This window comes from Anguilla anguilla, chromosome 9, assembly GCF_013347855.1.
Source record: "Anguilla anguilla isolate fAngAng1 chromosome 9, fAngAng1.pri, whole genome shotgun sequence".
Taxonomy (NCBI): Eukaryota; Metazoa; Chordata; class Actinopteri; order Anguilliformes; family Anguillidae; genus Anguilla; species Anguilla anguilla.
This window is the reverse complement of record NC_049209.1, coordinates 2965290-2991280: the sequence shown is the minus strand read 5'-3', so window position 1 is coordinate 2991280 and position 25991 is coordinate 2965290. Positions and strand designations below refer to the sequence as shown.

Here is a 25991-nt window from a genome sequence, read left to right as displayed (position 1 = left end):
GTGATAAGCTGTAGGCCCCTCATGCAGCAGTAAGCTGTAGGCCCCTCATGCAGCAGTAAACTGTAGGCCCCTCATGCAGCTGTAAGCTGTAGGCCCCCTCATGCAGCTGTAAGCTGTAGGCCCCTCATGCAGCAGTAAGCTGTAGGCCCCTCATGCAGCTGTAAGCTGTAGGCCCCTCATGCAGCAGTAAACTGTAGGCCCCTCATGCAGCTGTAAGCTGTAGGCCCCTCATGCAGCTGTAAACTGTAGGCCCCTCATGCAGCTGTAAGCTGTAGGCCCCTCATGCAGCAGTAAGCTGTAGGCCCCTCATGCAGCTGTAAGCTGTAGGCCCCTCATGCAGCTGTAAGCTGTAGGCCCCTCATGCAGCAGTAAACTGTAGGCCCCTCATGCAGCTGTAAGCTGTAGGCCCCTCATGCAGCTGTAAGCTGTAGGCCCCTCATGCAGCTGTAAGCTGTAGGCCCCCTCATGCAGCTGTAAGCTGTAGGCCCCTCATGCAGCAGTAAGCTGTAGGCCCCTCATGCAGCTGTAAGCTGTAGGCCCCTCATGCAGCAGTAAACTGTAGGCCCCTCATGCAGCTGTAAGCTGTAGGCCCCTCATGCAGCTGTAAGCTGTAGGCCCCTCATGCAGCTGTAAGCTGTAGGCCCCTCATGCAGCAGTAAACTGTAGGCCCCTCATGCAGCTGTAAGCTGTAGGCCCCTCATGCAGCTGTAAGCTGTAGGCCCCTCATGCAGCTGTAAGCTGTAGGCCCCTCATGCAGCAGTAAACTGTAGGCCCCTCATGCAGCTGTAAGCTGTAGGCCCCCTCATGCAGCTGTAAGCTGTAGGCCCCTCATGCAGCTGTAAGCTGTAGGCCCCTCATGCAGCTGTAAGCTGTAGGCCCCCTCATGCAGCTGTAAGCTGTAGGCCCCTCATGCAGCAGTAAGCTGTAGGCCCCCTTATGCAGCTGTAAGCTGTAGGCCCCTCATGCAGCTGTAAGCTGTAGGCCCCTCATGCAGCTGTAAGCTGTAGGCCCCTGTGGGTTTGTAGCAGAGCAGCGCAGGGGTGTGTTGCTTTCAGACCTTTGTCTGGGTGTCTGAGTGCAGTGGCACGAGCTCCCAGATGGAGATCGATTCGGCTGCAGAGGCTGACGCTTGTTATGTCAGTTTTTATTGTAGCGTACACAGCCTGTTCTGGCTTTCAGCTACACACTTCACACGCCTTGTCATGAGGTGACAAGCCCAGCGAGACCTCCAGTATCACTGCAGAACTGCACATCACTCATTCTCTCGCTCTCCTTTTCTCTCTCCCCCTCTTCCTCTCATTCCCTCGTGTCTCTTTCTCACTCTCCCTCTCTCCCTTCCACTCTTTCCCTAGTCTCTCGCTCTCTCTCTCCCTCCCTTCCTCTCTTTCCCTCGTCTCTCTTGTTCTCTGTCTCTCCCCCCTGCCTGACTCTCTTTTTCCCTCTGCCCACCTTTTTTATCTTTCTATCTTTCTCCTCCCTCCCACTTTTCCAATTCAGTTCAATTAAAAATGCTTTACATACAATATGCCTTGAAATATAATGATCATAACCAAATAATCAGTCATTTAATAAATCTCTCTCTCTCTCTCTCTCTCTCTGTCCCTCTCTCTCTCCGCTCTAGGGGGCGGAGTCCCTAAGTCTCAGAACTCCAGTCAGATGAACCTATCAGGCTCCTCCTCCTCCCTGACCAGCGAGGCCAGCACCAAGGGCAGCGGCTCCAGGAGCTACGGGATAGGTGGGGCTTTCCTGCACAAGAGAATCCTGCTGATGACCCAGCAGACGAGCGGGGGGCCCGGGGCCCCTCCCCCGCAGGCAGACACTCCCCCCGCGGCCCCCCGGCCCCCACCCCACCCCCCCGAGTGCCCCCTGAAGCGACGGCTGAGCTCCCCCTTCAGGAAGCTGAGGGGGAGGAGCCTGTCCAGAGAGAGGCAGGGCCCGGAGGCCCCGAAGGGCCAGGAGAGCCAGGAGAGCCAGGAGAGCCAGTCGGCAGGACAGACAGGAAGTGGTGGCGAAGGACAGGAAGTTAGCGCAGCGCAGGAAGGGTCCGGCAGCGACAGGGCCACAGGGTTCCCCTGGCTGTTTCTCAGGGCCAGGCACAGGCGGAGAAAGACTATCTGAGGAAGATGGCTGCGTGCCAGCCAGGAGACCGGACAGGAAGTTGATGCGGAGGACAGGAAGTTACAGTGACAGTGGTTCAGGCTAAGGGCCAGGGATAAGAGGAGGAAGACTCTGAGAGAGACTGAGGCTAATACTTTAGCAGGGACAGTGTTATTTTATTAGAATCTGAGTTGCAGATGTTCATTGTTTGTATCCATTAAGTGGAGTAAAATTGGAGCTATTATATAGAGGGCAAAGCACTGGCTTAGCAGACTGTTGATTGCAGTTGCCACAGTAACCGTTAATATCACCAAATGTCCCCGACTTTCCGTTATCTTATGCAATAAATATGTCTGTTTTGTTCAGGTTTTTGTAGAAAAGGAGCGTTAGAGTTCAGTTTGATACTATCACTTTTCACAGTGCAGTTTACATAAATTATGAAATGCTTCAATAGCTGATGTTATGCATTAAAATGTATTTAATTACACCCAAAATATTGGAGGAATTCAGGAATTATTTTTAGAGTGGAAAAGTAATGTTTCCCCTGTGTTTTGTCAAACAGGCATGGAATGTTTTGTTGTTTCACCTCAAATAACAATATAAATTAAAATATAAAATATAAAAGGTATTTACAATGCATGTGCCCAGCTGTGTATTGCAGCTTTAGCCCTGGGTGTCATGTTGAAGTTTAACTTCCAGGTCAGACTGAATAGAAGTTGTGCTTGTCCACATATTACATATTCAAAGTGCATGTTATAGTGCCCCCTTGTGGCCGTCTGAGCCATTTTTCCGGCTTGGTCGGTTTGAGTGCTCTTCTACCACCGGCCAAGTTTCGTAAAAAGTTACCAAACAGATTAAGATGTAAGAAAAATAGCAGACAGATGTTTTTAATGATAACCCATACAAAAACCATTCTGTCACATATCTAAAAATCAGTTATGTCAAAAAGGCTGTTCTGAACTAAATAATCATTACAAATTATTTAAGTATTTGTTTTTGTATAAAATAGACCTAACTGACACACATTAGCTAAACCAGCCAAAGCAATCCTGTGACAGGTAAATCATTATAAACAATTACAGGAACATCATCTAGCTGTTATTTACTGTACTGTATGATGGCAGCTGTTCTACATTCTGAAGTGTGTGAGTTTGTGTGCATGTGCGTGTGTGCCCATGTGTATTAAAGAAAATGCTTTCGTTGAAAGGTCTGCACATAATGCTCTAATGATAATAATGTATTGACTGTAGTGGCTGTTTTTAAAGCTGCTTTTCTCAGTGGACAGAGTGAACAGCTCTAATCCTGTAATGGTGAAACAGGGGATCTAACAGCCTCTCCCCCCCCCCCCCACTCTCTCCGTCCCTCTCCCTCTCTCTCTATCTCCCCCTCTCTCTCTTTCTCTTTCTCCCCTCCTCTCTCTCTCTCACTCTTCACCCCCTCTCCCTCTCCCTCCCTCTCTGTCTCCCTCCCTCTATCTCTCTCCCCCCTTCTCTCTCCTCTCTCTCTCTCCCCATCTCTCCCTTCCTCCCTCCCTCTCTCTCTCCCCCTCTTGCAGGCTACGCCCTGATGCCTGCTGGGAAGTCGGACAACCTGTCGGACTCGAGCCACAGCGAGATCTCGTCCCGCTCCAGCATCGTCAGTAACTGCTCTGTGGACTCCATGCCCATCCTGGGGGCGGAGGAACGCTGCCAGAGCAAGGCCAGCTGCCCGCAGGACACGCCCGCCCCAGGCCCCGCCCCCGGACACGCCCATCCCGTGGCAGACTACAGCCAGCCCTGCAGCAGGTAACCTGCACACGCGCATGGCACGCGCCGTCCTGCAGTCACACGCCCTCCTGCGCGTGTCCTCTCTGCGACGCTGCGCTGGGGGGACTCCGGTCTGCTCCTGGGTCTTATGAGAAACGGGGGAAGTTGCCACATGTTTCAGATTAAAAAAAACGGAAAGAGAGAGAGGGGTTTATGTGCCTTTCGTGTGAGATCGGTGCGATTAATGCGGACTGTTTAAATGCTACCGAGTAAACAGTTCCTTTTATTGATGTTTTTTATGATTGCAGCCCTCCATTGTATTAAAAAAGAAAAAATCTTGTAACTGTAGGAGTGATGCTGTTGTGTTCCTGTGATGTTTTAATAGGCTGGACTGCGTCGCCTCATTTATTTCACCCCCCCCCCCCCCAGTTAAGCGGGCATTTAGCTGGTTGGTAAAATCATTTCAGTGAAGCGCATGCCGTTTGTAATGATGTAAACTGTGAGAGAGCGCAGTGTGTTTAATGTGACTGGGCTGAGCGGGGTGGGGGGCGGGGCGGGGTGGGGGGGGGGGATAAATCCTCGGCGTAATCGCGGTCTTGAGCGCGTGCCAGTGTGATGGTGTTTCAGCGGCTGCAGAGCAGCTGTTGCTTAGCAACGCCCGCAGGGTGCTGGGTTACACGGCTGACCCCCGTCTCTAGGCGCTGGGTTACACGGCTGACCCCCGTCTCTAGGCGCTGGGTTACACGGCTGACCCCCGTCTCTCTCAGCGCTGGGTTACACGGCTGACCCCCGTCTCTCTCGCTGGGTTATGCGGCTGACCCCGTCTCTCTCGCTGGGTTACACAGCTGACCCCCGTCTCTAGGCGCTGGGTTACGCGGCTGACCCCCGTCTCTAGGCGCTGGGTTATGCGGCTGACCCCCGTCTCTAGGCGCTGGGTTATGCAGCTGACCCACGTCTCTCTCGCTGGGTTACACGGCTGAAATGGATACAATGTAAAGTGCTATGTAAAAAGTTGTGTAAGTCGCTCTGGATAAGAGCGTCTGCTAAATGCCTGTAATGTAATGTAATGACCCCCGTCTCTAGGCGCTGGGTAACGCGGCTGACCCCCGTCTCTAGGCGCTGGGTTATGCGCCTGACCCCCGTCTCTAGGCGCTGGGTTACTCGGCTGACCCCCGTCTCTAGGCGCTGGGTTATGCGGCTGACCCCCGTCTCTAGGCGCTGGGTTATGCGGCTGACCCACGTCTCTCTCACTGGGTTACACGGCTGAAATGGATACAATGTAAAGTGCTATGTAAAAAGTTGTGTAAGTCGCTCTGGATAAGAGCGTCTGCTAAATGCCTGTAATGTAATGTAATGACCCCCGTCTCTAGGCGCTGGGTAACGCGGCTGACCCCCGTCTCTAGGCGCTGGGTTATGCGCCTGACCCCCGTCTCTAGGCGCTGGGTTATGCGCCTGACCCCCGTCTCTAGGCGCTGGGTTACGCGGCTGACCCCCGTCTCTAGGCGCTGGGTTATGCGGCTGAACCCCGGCTCTAGGCGCTGGGTTACGCGGCTGACCCCCGTCTCTAGGCGCTGGGTTACACGGCTGACCCCCGTCTCTAGGCGCTGGGTTACACGGCTGACCCCCGTCTCTCGCTGGGTTACGCGGCTGACCCCCGTCTCTAGGCGCTGGGTTACTCGGCTGACCCCCGTCTCTCTCGCTGGGTTACAGCGCGGCGTTGGCGAGGGTTCCGGCGGCGGTGGCTCGGGCCGCCTCCTTCACCGCGTCCGCCAGCCACGAGGAGCTGGCGCCCGACCACGTCTCCCTGGAGACGGCCGACAGCGGGCGGGGCAGCTGGACGTCCTGCTCCAGCAACTCCCACGACAACTTCCAGAACCTTCCGCCCCCGCCGCGGGGACCCTGGGACCTGGCCGCGTACCGCCACGCCCAGCTGGGCGGCGCCATCGCCGAGGTGGAGGCGGGGCCCGCCCGCCACGACGACGCGGGAAAGAGGCTGTCCCGCGACAGCTCGGAGCTCGACCAATCGCGGCAGAGCTGGGCCTCGTCCAGCTCGCTGTCGGACACCTACGAGGGGAACTACGGCACCATCAAGCGCCGCGCCGCCGAGAACGCCGCCGGGTCGCCGGGGGAAACGCCTGACTCCGCCCCCGGCGCAGACCCCGCCTACAAAACCATCACCTCAAGCACAGAAAAGGGGCTCATAGGTGAGGCCCCTCCCCCTCTCCCAAACTCACCGCCCCCCCCGTAGAGGAGTAGTGACACCAGCAGATTTGCGTGGGATACGTGTTTGTGCCATACTGGCTCTGATCTGGCTTGGCTTGGCTCAGCTTGGCTCAGTTTGGCTCAGCTTGGCTCGGCTCGGCTCGGCTCAGCTTGGCTCGGCTTGGCTCAGCTTGGCTTGGCTCGGCTTGGCTCGGCTCGGCTCGGCTCTTACGGCTGTCAGCTTTGAGTTGGGTACGCGGTGAGGACGTATTCGGTGCAGTCGATGCCTGTGTTGCTGATGTCGCTGTTTGCATGCGCTCTGGCTGTTTGCATGAGCCGTACTGCTGCTGCACACACACAGCCTCCCGCTGGTCTTACCTTCCTCCTCACCCAGTGTACATGGCAAGAGGAGCCGTGTGGAGTGAACTTAGTCTTTATATTTACCGTGTGGAGTTACGACGCAAACAAAATGTGTTCGTAACTTGTTCATAGCACTAGTTACCGTCTGCGATGATGCAGGTACTGAATTTGGTAAACATAAGAGCTCACGATCTCAGCTCACTGTTTACTTACAAACTATGGAGTCAGCATCAGGCTCGGACCTGAACACCCTGAGGACTCCTGCCTGTACCGCTCTACTACTCTGGCCTGGCGGGCTCTTCCACACACAGACAGCTCTGTAAAGAAGTACTTCCTTATATTCAGATTCAAGGAAAGCAGAATTTACCTTTTGCTGAAATTCGCCTGTGTTCTGCTGACAGTAGAGAAAAGCAGTCTGTTCCCTTTCACAAATAAATTAAGAATACCAAAATCAAACTGCCACCCCCTCCCCAGTGCAAAGAGAAGTAACAAAGTATTCTGAACACACCTGAGCTGTGGGGTGGGCCGGGTTAAATAGGGTGGGCGGAGCTTCTGCCCAAATCTGCTGCTGTCATTCATCTCCCAGTCTGTGTATTTCCTTATTTAATTTTAATTTATTTATGATTTTAATTATTGTGTTTGTGACATTGTTGTGACATCTCATTGATTTATTTTTCCTCATTTTCTTTTTTCCCCCCATTCCCCTCCCCCCACGCCCCCCCCCACCCCCCCCCTTCATCACCATCCCTGCCGCCAGTGTACTGTGTAACCTCCCCCACCAAGGACGATAGATTCAGGGGCCCGCCCCCGACTCCGCCCGGATACCAGGGCATCTCCCTGGGCGACGCCGCGGAAGGAGCGCCGCGGCCCCCCCACCTAAAACCGCCCGACTATAGCGTGGCGCTGCAGAGGTCAAAGCTGCTGCAGAGCCCCGTCGGGCTGCCCCTGCCTGGCGACGCCCTGCTTCAGGCGAAGAGGCTGGCGCACGGCCCCCAGGTCTGCGAGGCCCGGCCGGGCAGGGCAGCCCTCCGCAGCCAGCCCGATAGCGAGGACGATGGTACGTCACCACCGGAGCGCGCTAGCGCGGCGCTAACGGAAGCTAGCGTGGCGCTAACGGGAAACTGCTTAGCGCTTGCGGGAAGCTAGCCTGGCGCTAACGGGAAACTGCTTAGCGCTTGCGGGAAGCTAGCGTAGCGCTAACGGGAAACTGCTTAGCGCTTGCGGGAAGCTAGCGTAGCGCTAACGGGAAACTGCTTAGCGCTTGCGGGAAGCTATCGTAGCGCTAACGGGAAACTGCTTAGCGCTTTGCGGGAAGCTAGCGTAGCGCTAACAGGAAACTGCTTAGCGCTTGCGGGAAGCTAGCGTAGCGCTAACGGGAAACTGCTTAGTGCTTGCAGGAAGTTATCATAGTGCTAACGGGAAACTGGAGAGCGCTGACAGGAAACTGTGTAGCGCTAACTCAAAGCTAGCATAGTGCTAACAGAAAACTGCTTAGCACTAACAGGAAGCTAGCATAGCGCTAATGGGAAACTGCTTAGCGCCGATGGGAAGCTATGTAACACTAACGTGAAGTTTGCCTAGCTCTAACGAGAAGCTGTGTAGCACGAACGGGAAGCTAGCATAGTACTAACAGGAAGCTAGAATAGCTCACTGCAGCATGAAGAGGTTTTAATACTGCCTGCCTGTTCATGCTGAGGCCTTTAATGGAGAAAGAGAGGGATTCCTGTCAACCGGCTTCCTCTTACCGTTACTGGTTACCATTTTAGATCTAAAACTTTGCTTCTGCTACATCTTTTTCTTACTGCCCTGTGATGTAAATATTTTTGTGTATTTTGGTTTTTGCAGCAGTGTACTGTGTGGCTATGGCTTACGCCAATTCAGGCTGTAATACTGTTTCCGGTGGAAGTAAATGGTTAATTTGATGCTCACCTTTTCCATGAACGGAGATGACTGCTGTTGCCGTGTCTGATGGTTAACTTGATTAATCGCTTTTTTTTTTTTTTCCTCCCTCCACTGGCACTGTGCATGACCTGCTGTGACTGTGCACTGTTTTGGCACTCTGCTTTCTCTGTGGTGAACTATCTCCTTTTTTTTCTCCTTCACAGATGAGCAGGTTTCTGCTGTGTAGGCCTCCCCCGTGTGATGGGCATGTGGACGGACAGACGGGTGGATGGGCAAGACAGAGAAGAGGGCGCCGGGGATGGGGGTCAGGCTTTGGGGGGGGGGGGGGGGGGGGTGCGGTCACATAAGCTAGATCAGCCAATTGGCACCTCTCTCCCTGTGGTCACCAGAGTTCTCACTGAAACCCACAAGGGGGAAAGAAAACATTCCATTTCCACGACGTTAGACTGTGGGCTGTTTTTAATCTCCCTCGCTCTCCCGGGAGAGTGACTTTTGGACCAGGGTGCCCTCGCGGCCTTCTCCAGCTGGCTCTCGCTGCGGGAGGGGAGAGACGGGAACGGACATTGACTCGCACGCGAGTTGGACATTGCGTAAAACTGAAGTCAATCAATTCCGAGGCAAATTCTTACGTCTCCAGGCTCAACTTCTATTTATTATAATTTTTAAAAACTTCCTTTTTATTGCTTTTCGTTTGTCTGAAGATTGGAACTGGCTGATTTTGCATCTTGCTTTTTTTTTTCTTTTCTTTTTTTTTACGGATTCTTAGCATTTTTAGCAGCATGCTTTGGTGTATAAATACAAAAAGTGTGATCTATTACATACCCAGAAAGGAAAGACGGCAGGAGTACTTTTTTTTTTAATGAAGCAGAATTATAAAACGTTCGGCCAGAATGCTAAATTCAGGACTGAGTTCAAATTTGTTTCGATGTCGTTCGTGTGAAGATCTTATAACGGCTTTCACGGTTTAGTTTAAAACTCAGGCTGTTGCACGAGCTCTCATCCCTTCATTGCCTTGACCGCTCGCTGATTCAGCGGATCACATGAGGTACTGCAGTGACGTACTGCCGTTTGTATGTTCAGTATACCGTGTGTCCTTTAAACTTGCTTCAATGGGGCAGTTCGCCCCCAAAATAAAACTGATATATTTCCACTTACCCGGAGTGTTATCTGTCCATCTGGATAGTGTCGCTGAAGTTTGGCGAGTTCTCTAGATATCCGCTGCGGCTCGCTCTCATACAACGGACCTCAACGCGACCGAGTTTTGTGGGGCTCGAAGCGGCCAAAAATGTACTTCATTTCTACCGAAGTATGGCGACTGTGCACATTCCCACAAAGTCTCAATCTAAGCACGCCAGTGTTCTGGGCCGCAGCGTCAACCTTGTTTTAAAACGCCGTGATGGCACTCATAGTAAGTGGAAACATAGCTTTATTTTTTATTTTTGGGTGAAATGCCCTTTTAATATGTTGGAAGGACACATTCATACTGCAATAGAAACATGTTTTTTTTTCTTGAAATACAGTGAGATTGTTTTACCGATTCTGCTAAACACAAATGAACAACAAGCTTTAAAACCATGCGGCCAACAATTAAGGAATTGTTTACACCAGTTTGCTTGTTTACAGTGTTTTTGAAATACAGTAGCTCAGAGCAACATACAAGAACAAACGTAGGTGTTTGAGGTTGTAGAAACGGCTTTTATTTATGCAGTTATAATTGTACGGATGCAGCGCTGTTAACACAAAATGTGTTTGGTCTTCTGCGTACCTCACCTGCAATATCAGCCATTTAAAAAAACTGGAACTTTTTCCTGGAAATGGAGGATGTAACATAAGTGAACTGACAGATTTTAGTTTAGGGGAGATATATTTATACGTCAGGTTTTCGATGCTCCATGCTTTGCCGGCTACACCCTTGAAAAAGTTCAGCGCATTTTGTGAAATGTTCCGATGACTGCTTTAATGATTGCTGCCCATCGTAAGCAAATATATATTTGTATATTCTAATGAAATTGTTGCCCTCTAGTGGTACACTATGGAAGTGTATAATTGTATAATATGTAGGGATATAACTGGAGTATCTCTCTCTCTTATTTCCTTTTGCTGTTGGGACCCAGTGTTTATTTTGTATCATTTTGCCATAAAAAAGACTTGAATATATTAATGGTAATATATAAATATATACATATATTTTTGGTTTATTATAAATGAATGTTACTGATCATGTATAGTTGAGAAAAGAAAGCTATCTGTAAAGACTGTATTTTTAAATATTTTGTTACAATAAAATCCAAGGTTGTGATTTCTCTTTTTCTGTGGTAGGGCAGGAATCTGTTGAGGATTTATTTCGACTTTTGCTTTTGTTTTCTTGCTGTGGTTCATGTTTTTGTTCTCGTGTGCTCTGAGCTGTGCGTTAGTTTGGCTTTAAAGGATCCGCGCGGACGTTGTGCGTTCGGAGAACCCTCAGAGGCCCCTCCCCTCAGCCTTCTCAGTGGGGAATTCTGGGTAACCGGACGCAGGCGGACACCTCAAAGGTGAGCAGATGAATCAAACGACGACACGCCTTCAGCTGTTTAGACCAGTCACTCCCTTCACCTCCAAAGCACATCAGCTGTCTCGACAGGGAAAGTCTCCTCTGTGCTCTCTCTGCCAATCATTCCGCTGTCCCCGCCCTCGTAGTGCAAGCTCCGCCCATTTCTGGGCCTGCACATTCACCAGAAGCCTGAACGATATTTAGTATTACAGTCTGCCACAAACTTTGGAAATACATCGTAGATAATATAAATTATATGGACAGAGATGGATATTCCTGATCTTTATATTTTCCTAATTTAAATAAATTTAAACAGCTGTAGATTCATGTAAATATTAGGACAGAAACTCGGACGTCGGCAATGTTTTTTTTTTTTCCTGCTTTTTTCAGCTTGCAGTGTGGCTTGCCTTTGCATGGCCTTGCTGTATTTCCCATTCGGGTGAGCTGATCATATTGATCAGGTGTCAGTAGCAAAACTCCCTTGTTATCCGGTGGAGTTCAAGAGGAAAAATAGTCCTTCCAGTTCCGCACACTGTGACACAAGTCTCATCGTGTTCCGCACACTGTGACACAACAGTCTTGCAGTGTTCCGCACACTGTGACACAACAGTCTAACCTAACAGTGAAAACCTGACTTCAAACACATTTCAAAGCCCCATTTCCCAGTGTGTGTATAGAGTTAATCATGAGTATGTGGACCTGCCTCACTGAATTTCACACCACTACCAAATTTGATGTTTATTTAATCAGAAGTTTCGCCTTGCGTCAGGCATTCTGGTTGATTTAACAGGAATCTTACAGGATAACCAGCTCTTTGATTTTGGCCATCTGAGATTGCGGTGTTTTTGTTTTGAAGGCTTGATATCGGTCCCTCGGCATTGCTACTCATTAACAGGTAATCCAAAGGCTATTTTATCGCTCCTGACAACACTGGAAAACTCGCCTATCTGCCGATTCTTTCTGAGCTTCACTACTTGCTGATAGCTGGCCTCTAATGTAGTATCTGGAATGCATTAAGTGAGATGTGAAATTAATGTAAAGCAAATGTAGACCTGTGGCAGAACAGCACAATTGTAAACATACCGGTAGCAATTGTACTGCACGGGTCCATGAAACAAGTATTACTCACTCTGTCGCTTTTGTGTCCCACTTTTGATAGCTGTTGTAACTTATGTCTTTTAGAAAGACAATTTTTTGCCTGTATGCTTTTTTGTATTTTTACCGGTGAGTGTAAATATTTGTTATATTTTTGTTTAAAAGAATGTTTTAAAAAGTACTGTTCATTTCTCCAAGTCTACTGGTATGAGTTTGAACAACAATAAACTATGTTAAACATTATAGGTGTTGTATTTATATATGAATGTTTATTTTGTGTTTGTGTGTGTGTGTGTAATCTGCGTATTTGGGTGTGTTTGTGTGTCTCTCTTGGCATTGTGTGTGTGCATGTTTGTACTTTGTGTGTGTGTGTGTGTGTGTGTCTAAAACACAAGAGTACAGTATGTATTTATGACCAGAACCCTCTTTAAAGAACCTCTGAGTGAGGTAATGCCATTATTATTGTTTGTCCTAAGTAAATACGCTAATGTACTGTAGTTAGATTCTCAGAGTATTCTCAAAATCAGTCTTACAGGGATATACAACCGTTTTTCCTTGAAATAATTCAATTTACTTACATTTTATTGAAGTATGAAATGCTGTCTCCTGCATCGTTCCACGATGTCCCATAAATTCTCATTTGCGTTCAGACCTGGTTTAGTACAAAAACGTTATTCCATAGCACGATACCCGTGTCTTAGAGTAGTACTAAAGCCTCATCCTGATAGCTAGCATGACTGTGAGGTAGGCTGTACTGAGTCCTGACAATATTCATACCCCAAAAAGCATGAATTTACTCAGGAGTTTTTTTGACTTGGCTCGCAGTCACGCTAGCCATCTGAAGTCGTGAAACCGAACGCTGAGATTTAGGTGTCTCTAAAAACAACTGTAGTAGCTCAGGTCATTATTACCCAAGCAACCTGCTTTCCACATTGTTAAGATATACAACCGATGCCATTACGTTTAGTAAAATATTCCCGTTGGCTGAAATTGGTATCAGATGTGCATAACCTTCCGTGTCCAAAATATAATTTCATCTATTGCTTTCTGCAATTTACCGCGTTATAAATGCACTTACTGGCCAAAAGAAGATATGGACCAATGAGGAGAATTAATAGCTGGGTAACCGGGGTGTTTCAGGGAGATGGTAATCATCAAGGAAGCAGGGGAAAATGCCGAAGATTGGGAAGAAACACAAAATAACTTTTATGGGACCACCATAGTGTGGATAAAACAAAAATGCATTCAAGTGCACACCGGGGGGGGGGGGGGGGGGGGGGCGTATTAGGGGGAGTTAGGACAAATCCGAGGGCCCTTGACTAAGAGGGGCCCTCAAAAAATCATCATCTGAGGTTGTGGGGCCCAATATGAGGTATTTTAATGGGGCCAAAAATAGCATCCCTGGTGCTCACACTGGCATCATTATAGAGTTACGAGCACCCATTGAGAACACTACAGGGTGAACGGTGTCCCTGAATTCTACGTTTAGATGCAATCAGAAGTGTTTTGAGAGTTTGTGGTCACTGGTCATTTCTGTGTGAAAGCCAACAAATTGAATTGGCCAACTGTTGGCACTGTGTGGACTGGGATTTTTATGAAAAGATCACACATTGGGGCCCCATCCCTGTACAATTTTAGCACAATTCATTGAGGCCCCCTGTCAGTCTGGGCCCTTGGAATTGGTTCCCCCATGCATAGGGGAATGCATAGGCCCACCACCAATCCATAACTTTGTGTGTGGCATACCTCCTGTCCAGATATTCCGTTCTGTTCCAGTCATATTTTATGATGTATAACCAATGAAATTCAGAGAAGTTGCTTAAAGCGGCAGTTTATGTAAGACCCATAATTGTGTTCATTAGGAGATCCTGGCCTCTGGTTTTCAGTGATCTCCCTGGGTCTGTAATATTGCAGAATATTTTCAGTTTGCCGGGTAGACCCTGTGTGGACATCACTTAAACATTCAGTGTAGGTATTAAATCTGTCAGCATATTAGGAATAACTCTTCAGAATCATTAATGTGAAATTATAAGTTGATATTTGGTCACTACCCAAAGTGCGAGGGACTGGGCATAATTAGTTACTTCATTTCCAGACTAAAAAGTTCGTCTAATGATTTTTCATCGCCGATATCTGATTAACTTAACGGGAAGATGAGGGCCAGAATATCAAAGATTTGATTCAAAGGAGGCGAAGTTCAGAGAGAATTCCGAAACGGTAAAAACGGGCGGTTTGCACTAAAGTTCGCTCAGCTCCCCGTGGCGTTACCCCACAGAGTAGCCTGTGCCACGGAAATTATTCCCAGTTATTACACACAGTATGTATTATACATTACAATCCTGGAGAATTCCTAATAAAACGGATCTTGCTTTTTAAAGTTAACTTGGAAACCGAAGACACACACGGTTAATGATTTGAAGTACTTCGTAGCTGCTGGTGTTTTAAAAACTTTACCCGTATGCTCAGGGAATGCGCGAGGTGTCGAGCGCGCGAACGCTCGGACGAGAAGCGGGAAAACGGGAAATGCCCCTCCACGCGAGCTGTTTTGTCTCTTGATTTTTCTTTACCTTGTTTTATGCTGTGAGGCTTGAGTACGAGGGAATACGTGCGCATGCGTATTGCTGCGGTTTTTCAGCGACGGCCCTTCAGTCTCCTGACAGCGTAGGTCTGACCAATCTGACAGTTAAAATGGACAGACGGACAGAGATGTTTCCCACACTTTTTCCCCCCACTTGACCCCCCCCCCAACTCTCCACCCTCTCCAGGTCCCGTCCCTGAGGGGCCCCGTTCGGTGAGATAAGGACTGATTCATGTTCCTCGCGCTGATGCAGGCATAAGCTGTTCCCTGTGATCAATGAAACTGTCTAGAATGTTCCGGCCTCCACTGGGCAAGTCCCGTTTCCATTTGCCGACTGCCGCTTCGCTTCCCCCGGGGGTGGGAGCAGGGATCAGCGGCCGGCATCCCCGCGTGTCGTTATTTACGCTCGCGGCTGATGGAGTTGACCTTCCGTTCGCCGGCCCTGTGGTACGTCAATTTCCTGAGCAGTGAGCCGGGAAGAGTTTCCAGACAGTTGCTACGGTTGCCAGGGGCTAAAAAAGAAAAAGAAGAAAAAGAAAAAAAAAAAGCTTCTTGAGGACGTTTCGCCAAAATGGATCTGTCACTTGGACGAGCGATTGCTCATCGGCTCAAGTAGTGGACTGCAATTTACCTTGAGCTTTTTATGAATACAGGTTAGATAAGCTGGCCGTGTCTTCAGCATTCAAAGTCCTTAGCTGTGATTGCTACTTTCAGTAAAGGTTATATTGAAGCTTTTTTCCCCCTCAGATTTCTGAGCCTTTTTCCTAATCTTATTGATAGCCCAATATGCAACATGATATATGGTACGATATATAGTATTCATTCATATCTGAATATTTACCTTCCAAGAGGCACTGGCTTGCGGTAAACGCAGAGAAGGTGAGAGAGAGTACCGCTCCCCAGCAGTGTACTGGCCACCTGGTTAATGGTGATTACTGACCGTTTCTCCGTGCTTTTCACATTCCAACAGCTACCAGCCATGAGAACGGCAACACTTTTAAAAACTCCAGGGTGCAGTTTGGCGCTGCTGTAATCAGTGTTGCCAGATTTTGAAAACGGTCAACCCGCCCAATCTTTATATTTATAGAATAGAATAATCTTTATTTGGCCCCGAGGGGAATTTGTCCAGCTCATACAAAAGGTCGGCAATAAAAACAACAATAGTTCAATCACAAGACATATCGGTACCAACAGTGCAATCTCAAGACATAACGATTCAAACACATTAACGTTATACAAGTAGGCTACACAGCAGGCGTGACAGTTATATTACCCGGTAGGAAAGCGCACAATAAACAGTCACACAGTCCAAAAACTGGCATAAGTGATAATGGTCGTCCGTATCCCTGTATTCATAAATATACGTATATGAACATCCTCGTTCTCATTTTGCAGGACAGGGGACAGCAGCACACACTCGCTCGCGCGGTCCTTCATAAACAGCAAGGTCAGTGTCAGCACCATGGAAACACATGATGCTAATTTAGAGCCCATTACAAAGTTCTCAAACATTGTTGCCTAAACAAAAGACACGGGAGTGAGCAGCGCCTTGCATTCAGTAATAGGTTTCCATCTTTTCCGTGCTCCGTGTCATGCGTTAAAAGATGAAAGACGCAGCGGTCTATGTAACAGTACAGTTTAGAGACCCGCCGACTCGATGCAAATAAACGCAGCCACTAATTGACAGGATTCGGGTGTAATGACAGCAGGGAATTATGCAGAGGAGGAACAAACTGCATCAGCGCCAAGGAATGTGAATGATTAGCTGTAAAAGGAAGATTTAAAAAAAACTCCCAACATAACAAAAAATAAATAAATAAAAAATAGGCCAAATTATGACAAGCTGCCCAAAGCCATTTCGCCCCCGCTCAATAACTTGGAAAAATAGCCAAACCGACACTCAATCCGACAATACTGACTGTAATTCCAATAACGGCCACATGGTGGCTGTGTTTTTATTCATTTGAAAAACGTGTTGAAATTTCCCAGATGCTTTCACAAACAGGCCTATTCAATAAGGGAGATTTGTTGCGAGGACAATTAAGAAGAAGTGTTCTGTGAGCGAGATTGCCAGTTCCATTAAGATGCAAATGGATGAAATTGGCTTTGTGTGAAAAGACTCAATTCTGACCTTGTTGAACAGTGATTGTATTTGTACCTATTGTTTTTGTCTGCAATTCTTTTAGTTTTTTTTATTTATTTTTTTTAATAAGAACTTGAAACGATCTTTACACATCTGAGCCACTGGGTCTCTCGCGCTCTCTCTTTCCCCCCGCTGTTCATCGGTAATGATTACGTTTAACAGACGAGGACGTGCGCGCGCGTGTGACATTGGCTCGCCGGTGTCCTCAGTCATGAGCGTCGTACTGAGGTAAGCAAAAAAACAATCGCTGAGCTCAATCTTTCCTCCCTTGATTACAGAAGTCATCCCTGTGTGAAGAGCACCAGGACTAATTAGGACAAAAAAGCCATTATCTTAATGCACCTCTGATGAAGATGAAGACGATGATGATGATGATAGCGATTTGTTCATTTTCCCTGATACGAGGGAGTCAAAGGTCTTTAAAAAAAAAAAAAGGAAAATTCTTCTGAAGGTGCCCCCCCCACCTCATATTGAATCTTTCCTAACCTTCTCAATGCCTGCCGATAGAGAGAGCATTACAGAGTAAACGCGCGCACGTGGGATTGAAGCACACCACGCAGAGACGGTCTCAGGGGTCCCTTGTGTTTCCAGGAAACTCTTTTGCACTTGGAAACAGATTTTTAAAAACCGTTTTTGATGGTTTGTTGCATGTTCTTGACCCTTCCTCTTGAACTGTTTGAAATATGGATTTCTTTTAAAAGCACACAGAGCACGGGTGTCACCAGCAGGCCAGAGAGGAAGAGGGCCTGGTGCAGGGTACGCATTCGGAAAGGCATTCTGGGAAAATGAGTCCCTGCTCTGCGTAATCAGGGAGAAGCCGTGTACAGCGCTTTCCCAGAATTCATTTCCTGTTCAGATGAATATGGACGTTTCAGAGAGAAAATGGCCTGTAGGGCAGAGAGGAGCTCCAAGGTGCCACATTTAATAATTTTTCTTTCTTTCTTTGGGCCCACTGCTGTTACCAGTGTTTGGTGTGTGTGTATGTGCGCGTGCGTGTGTGTGTGCGTGTGCGTGCACGTATGTGTGTATGTGTGCATGCTTGTGTGTTTGTGTGTGCGCACACGCATGCCTGTGTGCGTGCCTGTGTATGTGTGTGTGTGTGTGTGTGTGTCCTGCAGCCCTGTACCCATGAGTCTGCCCACCTCCCGCCAGCAACTTTCACAACATTTTACAAATGCACATTAATAGCTGGACATATCCCCAATAAATTTAACAATGTTACATTTCTGGTTACGTAGCGTATCTTACTAAAGGGTACAATGACAGTGTCCTAGCTGGGAATCAAACATGTGACATGTGACATGGGGTGACATAGCTCAGGAGGTAAGACCGATTGTCTGGCAGTCGGAGGGTTGCCGGTTCAAACCCCGCCCTGGGCGTGTCGAAGTGTCCTTGAGCAAGACCCCTAACCCCTAACTGCTCTGGTGAATGAGAGGCATCAATTGTAAAGCGCTTTGGATAAAAGCGCTATATAAATGCAGTCAATTTACCATTTACCATTACTTTTAGGTTACAGGGTCAGTTTTCTAACCACTATACTATGCTGCCACCGCACTAGACAACAAGGTAATCCAAGAATGGCACATTTGTGTGTGTCAGTCCTTGATTTTGTACCAGCCTGGCGTCTCCTAGTACAGACAACAAGGGTGACTGAAATTTGTACGCTCTCCAAAAGGTCTGCTCCTTAATCAAAATGTCTGTTTCTTAGCATGACAAGCAAAATATAAGAAGTATTGTTAATGTAAGTATCTTTCACTGTACATTAGCACATGTAAATATTTGCTCTATTAAATCATTCTAAGTAGGGTCCTCGTTGTACGTGGCGTCCATGTAATGTCACATTACACTAAACAAGAACACATTTTCACATATATGCGTACAAACACATCTGTCGGTGGATCTAATTGCTCGGAACGGGAATGCTGAGTTAATTCGTGGGGTCCGCCATCTGTAGGTTCCGAGACGCCTGTTGTTGTCGCGTGCTTCCGGATGCGTGTCCCCATAGTTACTGTATTTTTGAATCTCTCGCATCATCTGCATTCGGGGAGATTACTGTGTTTATTGTTCTCCGTTTAATAGCTTTTTATTTGAACAGATCAAGGACCGTACGTTGCGCCTCCAGCAATAACATCCTGCCGATTTGTTCATTTTGCCTTTCATGTTTCTGTGTGTGTGTGTGTGTGTGTGTGTGCGTGTGGGTGCGAGTGGGTTACAAACATGTATTTCCTTTACCACGGTTACGGTAAACATATTCGGCAGAACGTAATTTAAAACCGCGTCGCGGTGCACGGAGACATTTATTAGATACACGTATAGTTATTGTTTTGAAACGCGAGATAAGGCAGGCGGCCAAGCAGAGGATTTTTACGGCACGCCCTTCCTATTTCTCTCTGATATTTACCTTAGCGCAGTGAGCTAATATCTGCAGTACCGCCGAGGTCTTGGGCCCATTCTCTGTGTCGGGGAGAAAGCGCAGTGTTTGCCAGGCCAGTGTGGGCTGAAAACGGCTGTTGATGCGGCCGGGCCACCCAAGCAGCTTTCGTGACTGAGGAGTTTTTGGTACTGGCGTGTCTCCGTGTCTCGCGGGTCGTAAATCACGCGCACATTTCACAGCTGTCACTCAGCTTCTGACGGTCATTACGCGGGACTAATGGTTTACCCGAGGGCGGGGTGGGGGGATCTCAAAATAGACCAAGGGTTAGGCTGCAAATGTGGAGGAGTACTTGGGGACTTGGCATTTCAAGGTGAATCCCAGAGCAGGTACTTGAGGAAAAGTGGTGATGTTGATGATGAGTGTATGTATGTAAGATTATTATTTTTTGATTCATAGTAGAGGGCTGGAGCTGGCTTTCATTCCCCAAAACAGGTATTACAGAGTCCTGTTTGATTATTATTGGGTGTGTTTTTAAGGAGTGTAATGGACTATGCATTTGTAATCTTGAGCATGTCATGCTTACTTCGATTTTTTTTTTTTTAAGTTTTATTTATTTCAGACAGGATGGCCCTTAAATCATTGTGAACGATCTCACAATTGACTTCTGACACATGCTTGTGCTTTAGTGGCAGCAGAGCTCTAATGTCATAAGCTAGTCTAAAGCCTTTTCTTTTCTTTTCCGTTTTTGGGAGGAGGGTGGGTCTTGGGTTTGCAAATAAGGGGTTGGGGTAGGATTTAAGGTAATTGCGGAAGGTTTCGCATTTCAGTAGAGGAACATCAAAAGTATCTTTCTCTGTTTCTCTCTCTCTCACTCTCTCCCTGTCCCTCCCTTTCTCTTTCTCCCTCTCTGTCTCTCCAACACTTTATTTTTTATGGAGAATAAAGAACAGGTGACATTTAAGCAGTCTCTGTAGCGCGTGCGCCCCCCCCCCCCCCCCCCCCCCGTTAGTATGCGGGCGGGCTGGAGGGTGGACGGCAGCCCTGATTGATGTGGCTGTTTGCGTAGTGGAGCGCAGTGGAGCGCAGCTCGGTGTGCGTCCGCACAGGAACCCGGCTCACGCGATAACCTGCGCTGCGTCGCTTAAAGCCTGCGCCCGCTGCGTCTGCTCGGACGGGTCCGACTCGGGATCCCGGGGGTGTGATCGGGCGGGGCCTGAGATTACTCGCACCGCGTCACGTCCGGGAGTAACGACGCTCTCCTCAGGCCTCGGAATACTCCTACTGCGTCAGGTCATGGAGCAAGGGCGTTCTTCTTCTTGGGTTGCTGCATGAGGAATTGGCCAATGGGAGCATGAGACTGGCGGGGGGGGGGGGGAATATGATTGGCTCGGGAAAGTACAAGAGGAATTACAAAATGGCACGATGTACAACTTAGCAAAATAACAAGATCGCAAATGCAAAAAAAAAAAAAAAAAAAAAAATCAATAACAATGTAACAAAAAAGTACAAGCAAATAGAAGTGTCATTCCTCATAACTGCAGTAGCCAAGCTGTTTACAGAAGTGTTACGGGGGTCGGGGGAGGGTGGGGTGGCAGGGTGGGGGGGGCGGGGTGAAGGAGCCAAGGTATAATTATATGCTGCCCACCGACCATAAGATTGGTCCGAATTGGCACCATGAAAAGTAATAACTAGCCTGGATCCAATATATTGATATATCATGAATCTGTGTCACAATTATTTTAAATATAAGCCATTTCACAACTATATATGTATTCTGAAATTCTATACTGAGCTGTAAAGTTCTTTGTGAACTTTTAGTTTGGCTGTTGTCTGGGGATTTATACTGATGTCACCCTGTTTTTTGGGGATTTATACTGATGTCACCCTGTTTTTTGGGGATTTATACTGATGTCACCGTTTTTTGGGGATTTATACTGATGTCGCCCTGTTGTTTGGGGATGTAGACTGATGTCACCTGACACACAGGTGACTCTGCTATCCCAGAGGAGGGATGAGCTTTGACCCGTGACCTGTGACAGCACCACCTGCTGTCCGTGCCCCCCCTCCCTCCACCCGCCACCCCCCCCACCCCCCCCAGGATGGCGCCCAGCTGGTGGAGACCCATCGGAACCGGATAGTAATTAGCCGCGAGCTCCTCGTTAGCTCAGGAGCAGGTGAGCAGTTCGCCCATCTCAACGAGGTGAGAGACGGTCAGGTGTTGCTCTGTGAGAGGAATTACACTTTCTGTACACCAACGTCTGTTAGGGTGCTGTGGGGTGGCTGCAGTCCCTTAGCAGAAGTGGAAACCTCATCACCCAGTAAATTATACAGCGTCCTGTACACAACGCTAGGCAACCATGCCTCTCCAGAACCATGTGATCGGTTCCTAGGTCATAAAGGCATTAAGAAGGCGTCGAGTAAATGTGACTGACACAGGAAGTTAGGGGTAGGGTGTGAAGGTGGAGCAGTTGTGATCTCCTGTTAGCTGAAACCCAAGAAGACAGATATGTGGTGAGATATGTGTACACAACGGATGTTTGCTAAGGTATATGGTAAGGCTCTCCCCCCTGTCCCCTCCCTCTCTCTCTCTCTTTCTTATCTTCTCTCTCTTTTCTCTCTCTCTCTCTGTCTCTCTCATTGGAAATATAGACTCTGAGGTGTGTACTCCTGTGCTTCGTGTTGTTTTCATTTCTCTCCTAATGTCTGACACGGTGAACTGACAGTTCCCTCGTCGTGGGGGGCGAGTTTGCACAGGGAAACACTGTCAACACGTCTACCACCGACACGGATTGCAGAAGGTTTTTATACAGCAAAGCTGCTTTGTCGAGCCAAAAAGCTGAGATATTACACAGAATAACTCTGGCGGCGCTGTCACTGAGGATCTAATTAAAGATGTTAATATCTACCCTTCCATAAAAGATCATACATTTCTAAAAAAAAATGTAATTAATAGATTCTATTGGGTGAATACTAAAAAATTAACAAGCAAAGTATTCTTAGTGAATACTGATGTTGTCCTTAGTTGACCGAGATGAGAGCAATTAGCAATATGACACAAAGGGTGGAACAAAATCTGAATATTTCACTGTGTTGTTACCGGGGTTCTACTGTAACCATGGCAATTACGGACCACAGAAGTGCTATATAGTTTGTAGATAAACTGAGCACTGGGTACTCTTCAGTGGTAGGAAAATAGCGATCACTGTTGGACCGAATGGCCTGTTCTCTCACCTTATTTGAAGTCGTGTCAGGTCGCATCACGCTGACGCCCACGAGTCTGACACCCCTGCTGTGTACCTGGCGTCAGTCATGCTGGAGGAGGTGGGGGTCGGTGGCAGGGTGCAGGTTTGGGAGTCGCCCCACGGGGGCAGGGTGCAGGTTTGGGGGTCGCCCCACGGGGGCAGGGTGCAGGTTTGGGGGTCACCCCACGGCGGCAGGGTGCAGGTGGGGGTTGCCCCACGGCGGCAGGGTGCAGGTGGGGGTCGCCCCACGGCGGCAGGGTGCCGGTTTGAGGGTCGTCTCCGGTGGCAGGGTGCAGGTTTGGGGGTCGCCCCACGGTGGCAGGGTGCAGGTTTGGGGGTCGCCCCACGGCGGCAGGGTGCAGGTTTGAGGGTTGCCCCATGGGGGCAGGGTGCAGGTTTGAGGGTCGTCTCTGGCGGCAGGGTGCAGGTTTGGGGGTCGCCCCACGGCGGCAGGGTGCAGGTTTGGGGGTCGTCTCCGGTGGCAGGGTGCAGGTTTGAGGGTCGCCCCACGGTGGCAGGGTGCAGGTTTGGGGGTCGCCCCACGGCGGCAGGGTGCAGGTTTGGGGGTCGTCTCCGGTGGCAGGGTGCAGGTTGAGGGTCGTCTCCGGTGGCGAAGCGACGGGCCTTGGGGCTGTTTCCGCCCCGTCCTTCGCCCCCACAGCGCTGTTAGCTGCCCCCCGCTCTCCATTCCGCACGTGTCCTTTTTTTTGGCGGTTTTCGCGAGCGGCGGCGGCGGTGGCGGCAGTAACCTGGCCCTTACGGTCACGGCGGGGACGAGTCTGAGTGCCCCCCCCCTCCCCCTCCTCTCCTCTGTTTCACGATTTAGTGCACTTTCACCCGTCCCGGAGTGCAGTGAACCTGTTAAAGGTGGAGCTGATTTGGGGTGATGGATTGCTCTGTTGAACGACGGAGGGGTGGGGGTTGGGGGGGCGCGGGGGGGTGTGTCACGGTGCCCTGACGTGTAGATTTACGCTCTTTTCTTTGCGTGCCTTCCCCCCCCCACCCTTCCCACCCTCCCCCAGGAAAAGGGCAGGCAATCAGTTTAAATCAATACCGTTTGTCCTTTTCCCGCGAAGGAGAAAGCACCGGCCGTCTCTCACTCTGGAATAATCGGGGGAGAGCAGACGGGACGGGGGTAAGGCCGCGCGCCCCCATTAGTATTCCCCTCGCCAGCCTCCTCCCCGCCACTACTGATATCTGTCAAATTTGATTTGCTTCTGCCAAATAGGAAAACTCCGTCTACTTCACAATCATCCGGTGCGCTCGATGCCTCTGCGCGCACACTGCATTATTGCCGTGGATCATCAACCGTCGAGTAATCGAGCATTTTATTTAGCGTGGATGTGTACAGTACGGCGACAGGAGGACGTCTGTGTCCTCCCGCGTCTGATCTAGGCCGTGCGAAAACCTAATCTGGGGTGTAATAATGTTGTAAATGGCATTATTATCCGCTGTGGGAAAAGCAATTATCTCCCATGCGCTGTTTATACATTCAAGACCTCTGTCTAAAATAGCAGCCGTGCAGCAGCTAATGGATAACGCAGGATCTGTGTGCATGCTGTGCTGTGGACTCAACTGCCTTTCCGGATTTCATTCTGGGTGCAGAAACTGTCCGGTTAATGTTGCAGAGAAACTGTATGATTATTATTTTTTTAAATGATAAGAAATGGTACAGTGGACTGTGTTATGCATATTTGTTATACGGTGCGAATTAACTTTCTACAATTCACAAGTTTCTACATCCTACATTTAAATACGGATGTTTAAATTTTATTCTCATTTCAGTGACTGGGCGTTGTAATTTTGCCTGTGCTTTTTAAGCATATTAAATAAATACCAATTAGATCTCACCCAACAGCCTGAAATATTTGCCGATATTCAAACTGCGATGAAGAAATTCCACAGAAATCATTAGAGATTTCCAGTACCACTTGAAATAAATTATGACGCAGGGAGGGCTCTTAACCTTTGCGAAATATCATTCGATCTCCTCTGGCGTGACTGGGTGCACTTTTGCCTGTTGTGTTGTTGCAGTGACTGATGAATTTCCGCCCTCGGTGAGAGGAGGGGGACCAAAGCTGGGCGAGCAAGGGTGCGTTGTGTCTGCTAGGGCAGGCCTCACGTTAATACATCCTTCCTGATTTCTCCTGAAAGTGCGTCCACGGTCGATCAAAGCCTGACCTGGTTGCAGGGAATCACCGGAAATGCTACACGACCTCAGTTAATAATAATAATAATAATAATAATAATAATAATAATAATAATAATAAAACATTTAATTTATATAGCGCCTTTCATAGTCTCAAAGACGCTTTACAATACAAGAATACATACAGTTAAGTGATTTCCTTCCCCTTCTGAGGCCAAAAGAAAACAGTTTCCTTTTGCATCGTCATGACAAAAATGAGAAACCTGAACCTTGTTTGGTCTTTATATTCTGCAAGCACCCTGTGTCCACAGGGTCAGAAATGACTCACCTTTTCGCCGGACCCCCTGTGATAAAGCCTCTTCCCTGAATTTTAAACAGTAAATCAATATTTCTCTTGTAGAAACAACCTGTCACTCATTAATAATTTGTTGAATAACTGTTCTTTTTCTGCTTCATGGTTCAAACACTCAGTATTACTTTACCAGTCTACACCATTCATTTTTACTACAAACCACACATCATAATTGATTTTTTTTCTGCTATGATAAATGTGTAGTGCTTAACTTTGATTTTGATTTCATATCAGCAGCGTTAAAAAATGACTCAAGGCAATCTTTTAAAAAAAAAAAGGACAATGATTAACTTTTTCTAATGGCAGTTTCACTCCCAGAAAAGTCATCAAATTTCATGCTGAAAAAATGTAATTAAGGGTGTTTTCACTGCTGTTGAACTCAGAAAAGGGTCATTTGTGGCTCTGAGGACGACAAAAAGATTAAAGCAAGAGGGGAAAAAACATGACCCATTTAATTAAGAAGAATAAAGAACATTACGAAGAAATTAAGTGCCAGGACTGACAAGACCAATTACAGGCTGGCCAGGCGATTGGAAAAAAACAAAAATGAATTTGAATAAGCCTGATTTGCTGTGCCGGTTATCTGCAGTCTGGTGTTGCCTACCTTGATTCCAAATGTATATTAACGATTGGCTCTTAGCAACCCACCTGTCGCTGCTTAGCCAATGAGAGAGCAGCAATTGTGACTTTCAGACCACATGAACTTCTGTGAGATAACAGCAAGGAAAGCTACAGTAAAAGTAAAAATCTAAAGGAGTAAACCAGTAACTACTGCAAAACTGACGACTGACTACAAACACATTCACACTCATGCTTTTATGTTACAACTCATTAATGCAATTTTTTTTTTGTAAATAATAGAAACCATAATTCAGACTAAACTGTCAGCCCGTCTCAGTGACAGTTCGGCTTCTGTTCTGCCGTCAGTACATGCACAGCTTGCAGAGCATCATGAATGGGAAAAGAGTCTAACTGAAATATATTATATATTCCACGGGCTGTGGATTAATGCAGATTGACAGTGACACTCGATTCAAGGGGCAAAAGGACACCGCGGTCACATTTGCCTTCGCATGTAAAACGCTGTGACAGAATGCTAATTAGCTGCTGTGAACAGGGCTCCTTCCCTGGCTCAAAGATGGTCGGTCATACAGGGGCCGTCAGAGAGCTCTGTTCAGCCTGGGGCGGACGACCCCAGGAAGCTATTCAGCCTGAGGGGGAT

The 25991-nt window shown here is 48.2% G+C and overlaps 1 protein-coding gene across 8 annotated transcripts in view; it reads left to right on the top strand.

Moving 5' to 3' along the window:
* Positions 1-8630, top strand: part of rapgef6 (Rap guanine nucleotide exchange factor (GEF) 6) — a 104175-nt gene extending 95545 nt beyond the window's left edge. For 7 of the 8 annotated variants that reach the window (XM_035433289.1, XM_035433290.1, XM_035433287.1 and 4 more), the window contains 5 exons: positions 1622-1735; positions 3653-3881; positions 5553-6046; positions 7162-7461; positions 8510-8630. In XM_035433289.1, the coding sequence (XP_035289180.1) occupies positions 1622-1735; positions 3653-3881; positions 5553-6046; positions 7162-7461; positions 8510-8532 (1160 nt within the window). In that variant the 3' untranslated portion in view covers positions 8533-8630. The remainder of the gene's footprint in view (positions 1-1621; positions 1736-3652; positions 3882-5552; positions 6047-7161; positions 7462-8509) is intronic. The other variant, XM_035433292.1, reaches the window with a different exon arrangement.
* Positions 8631-25991: the final 17361 nt, after the last annotated feature.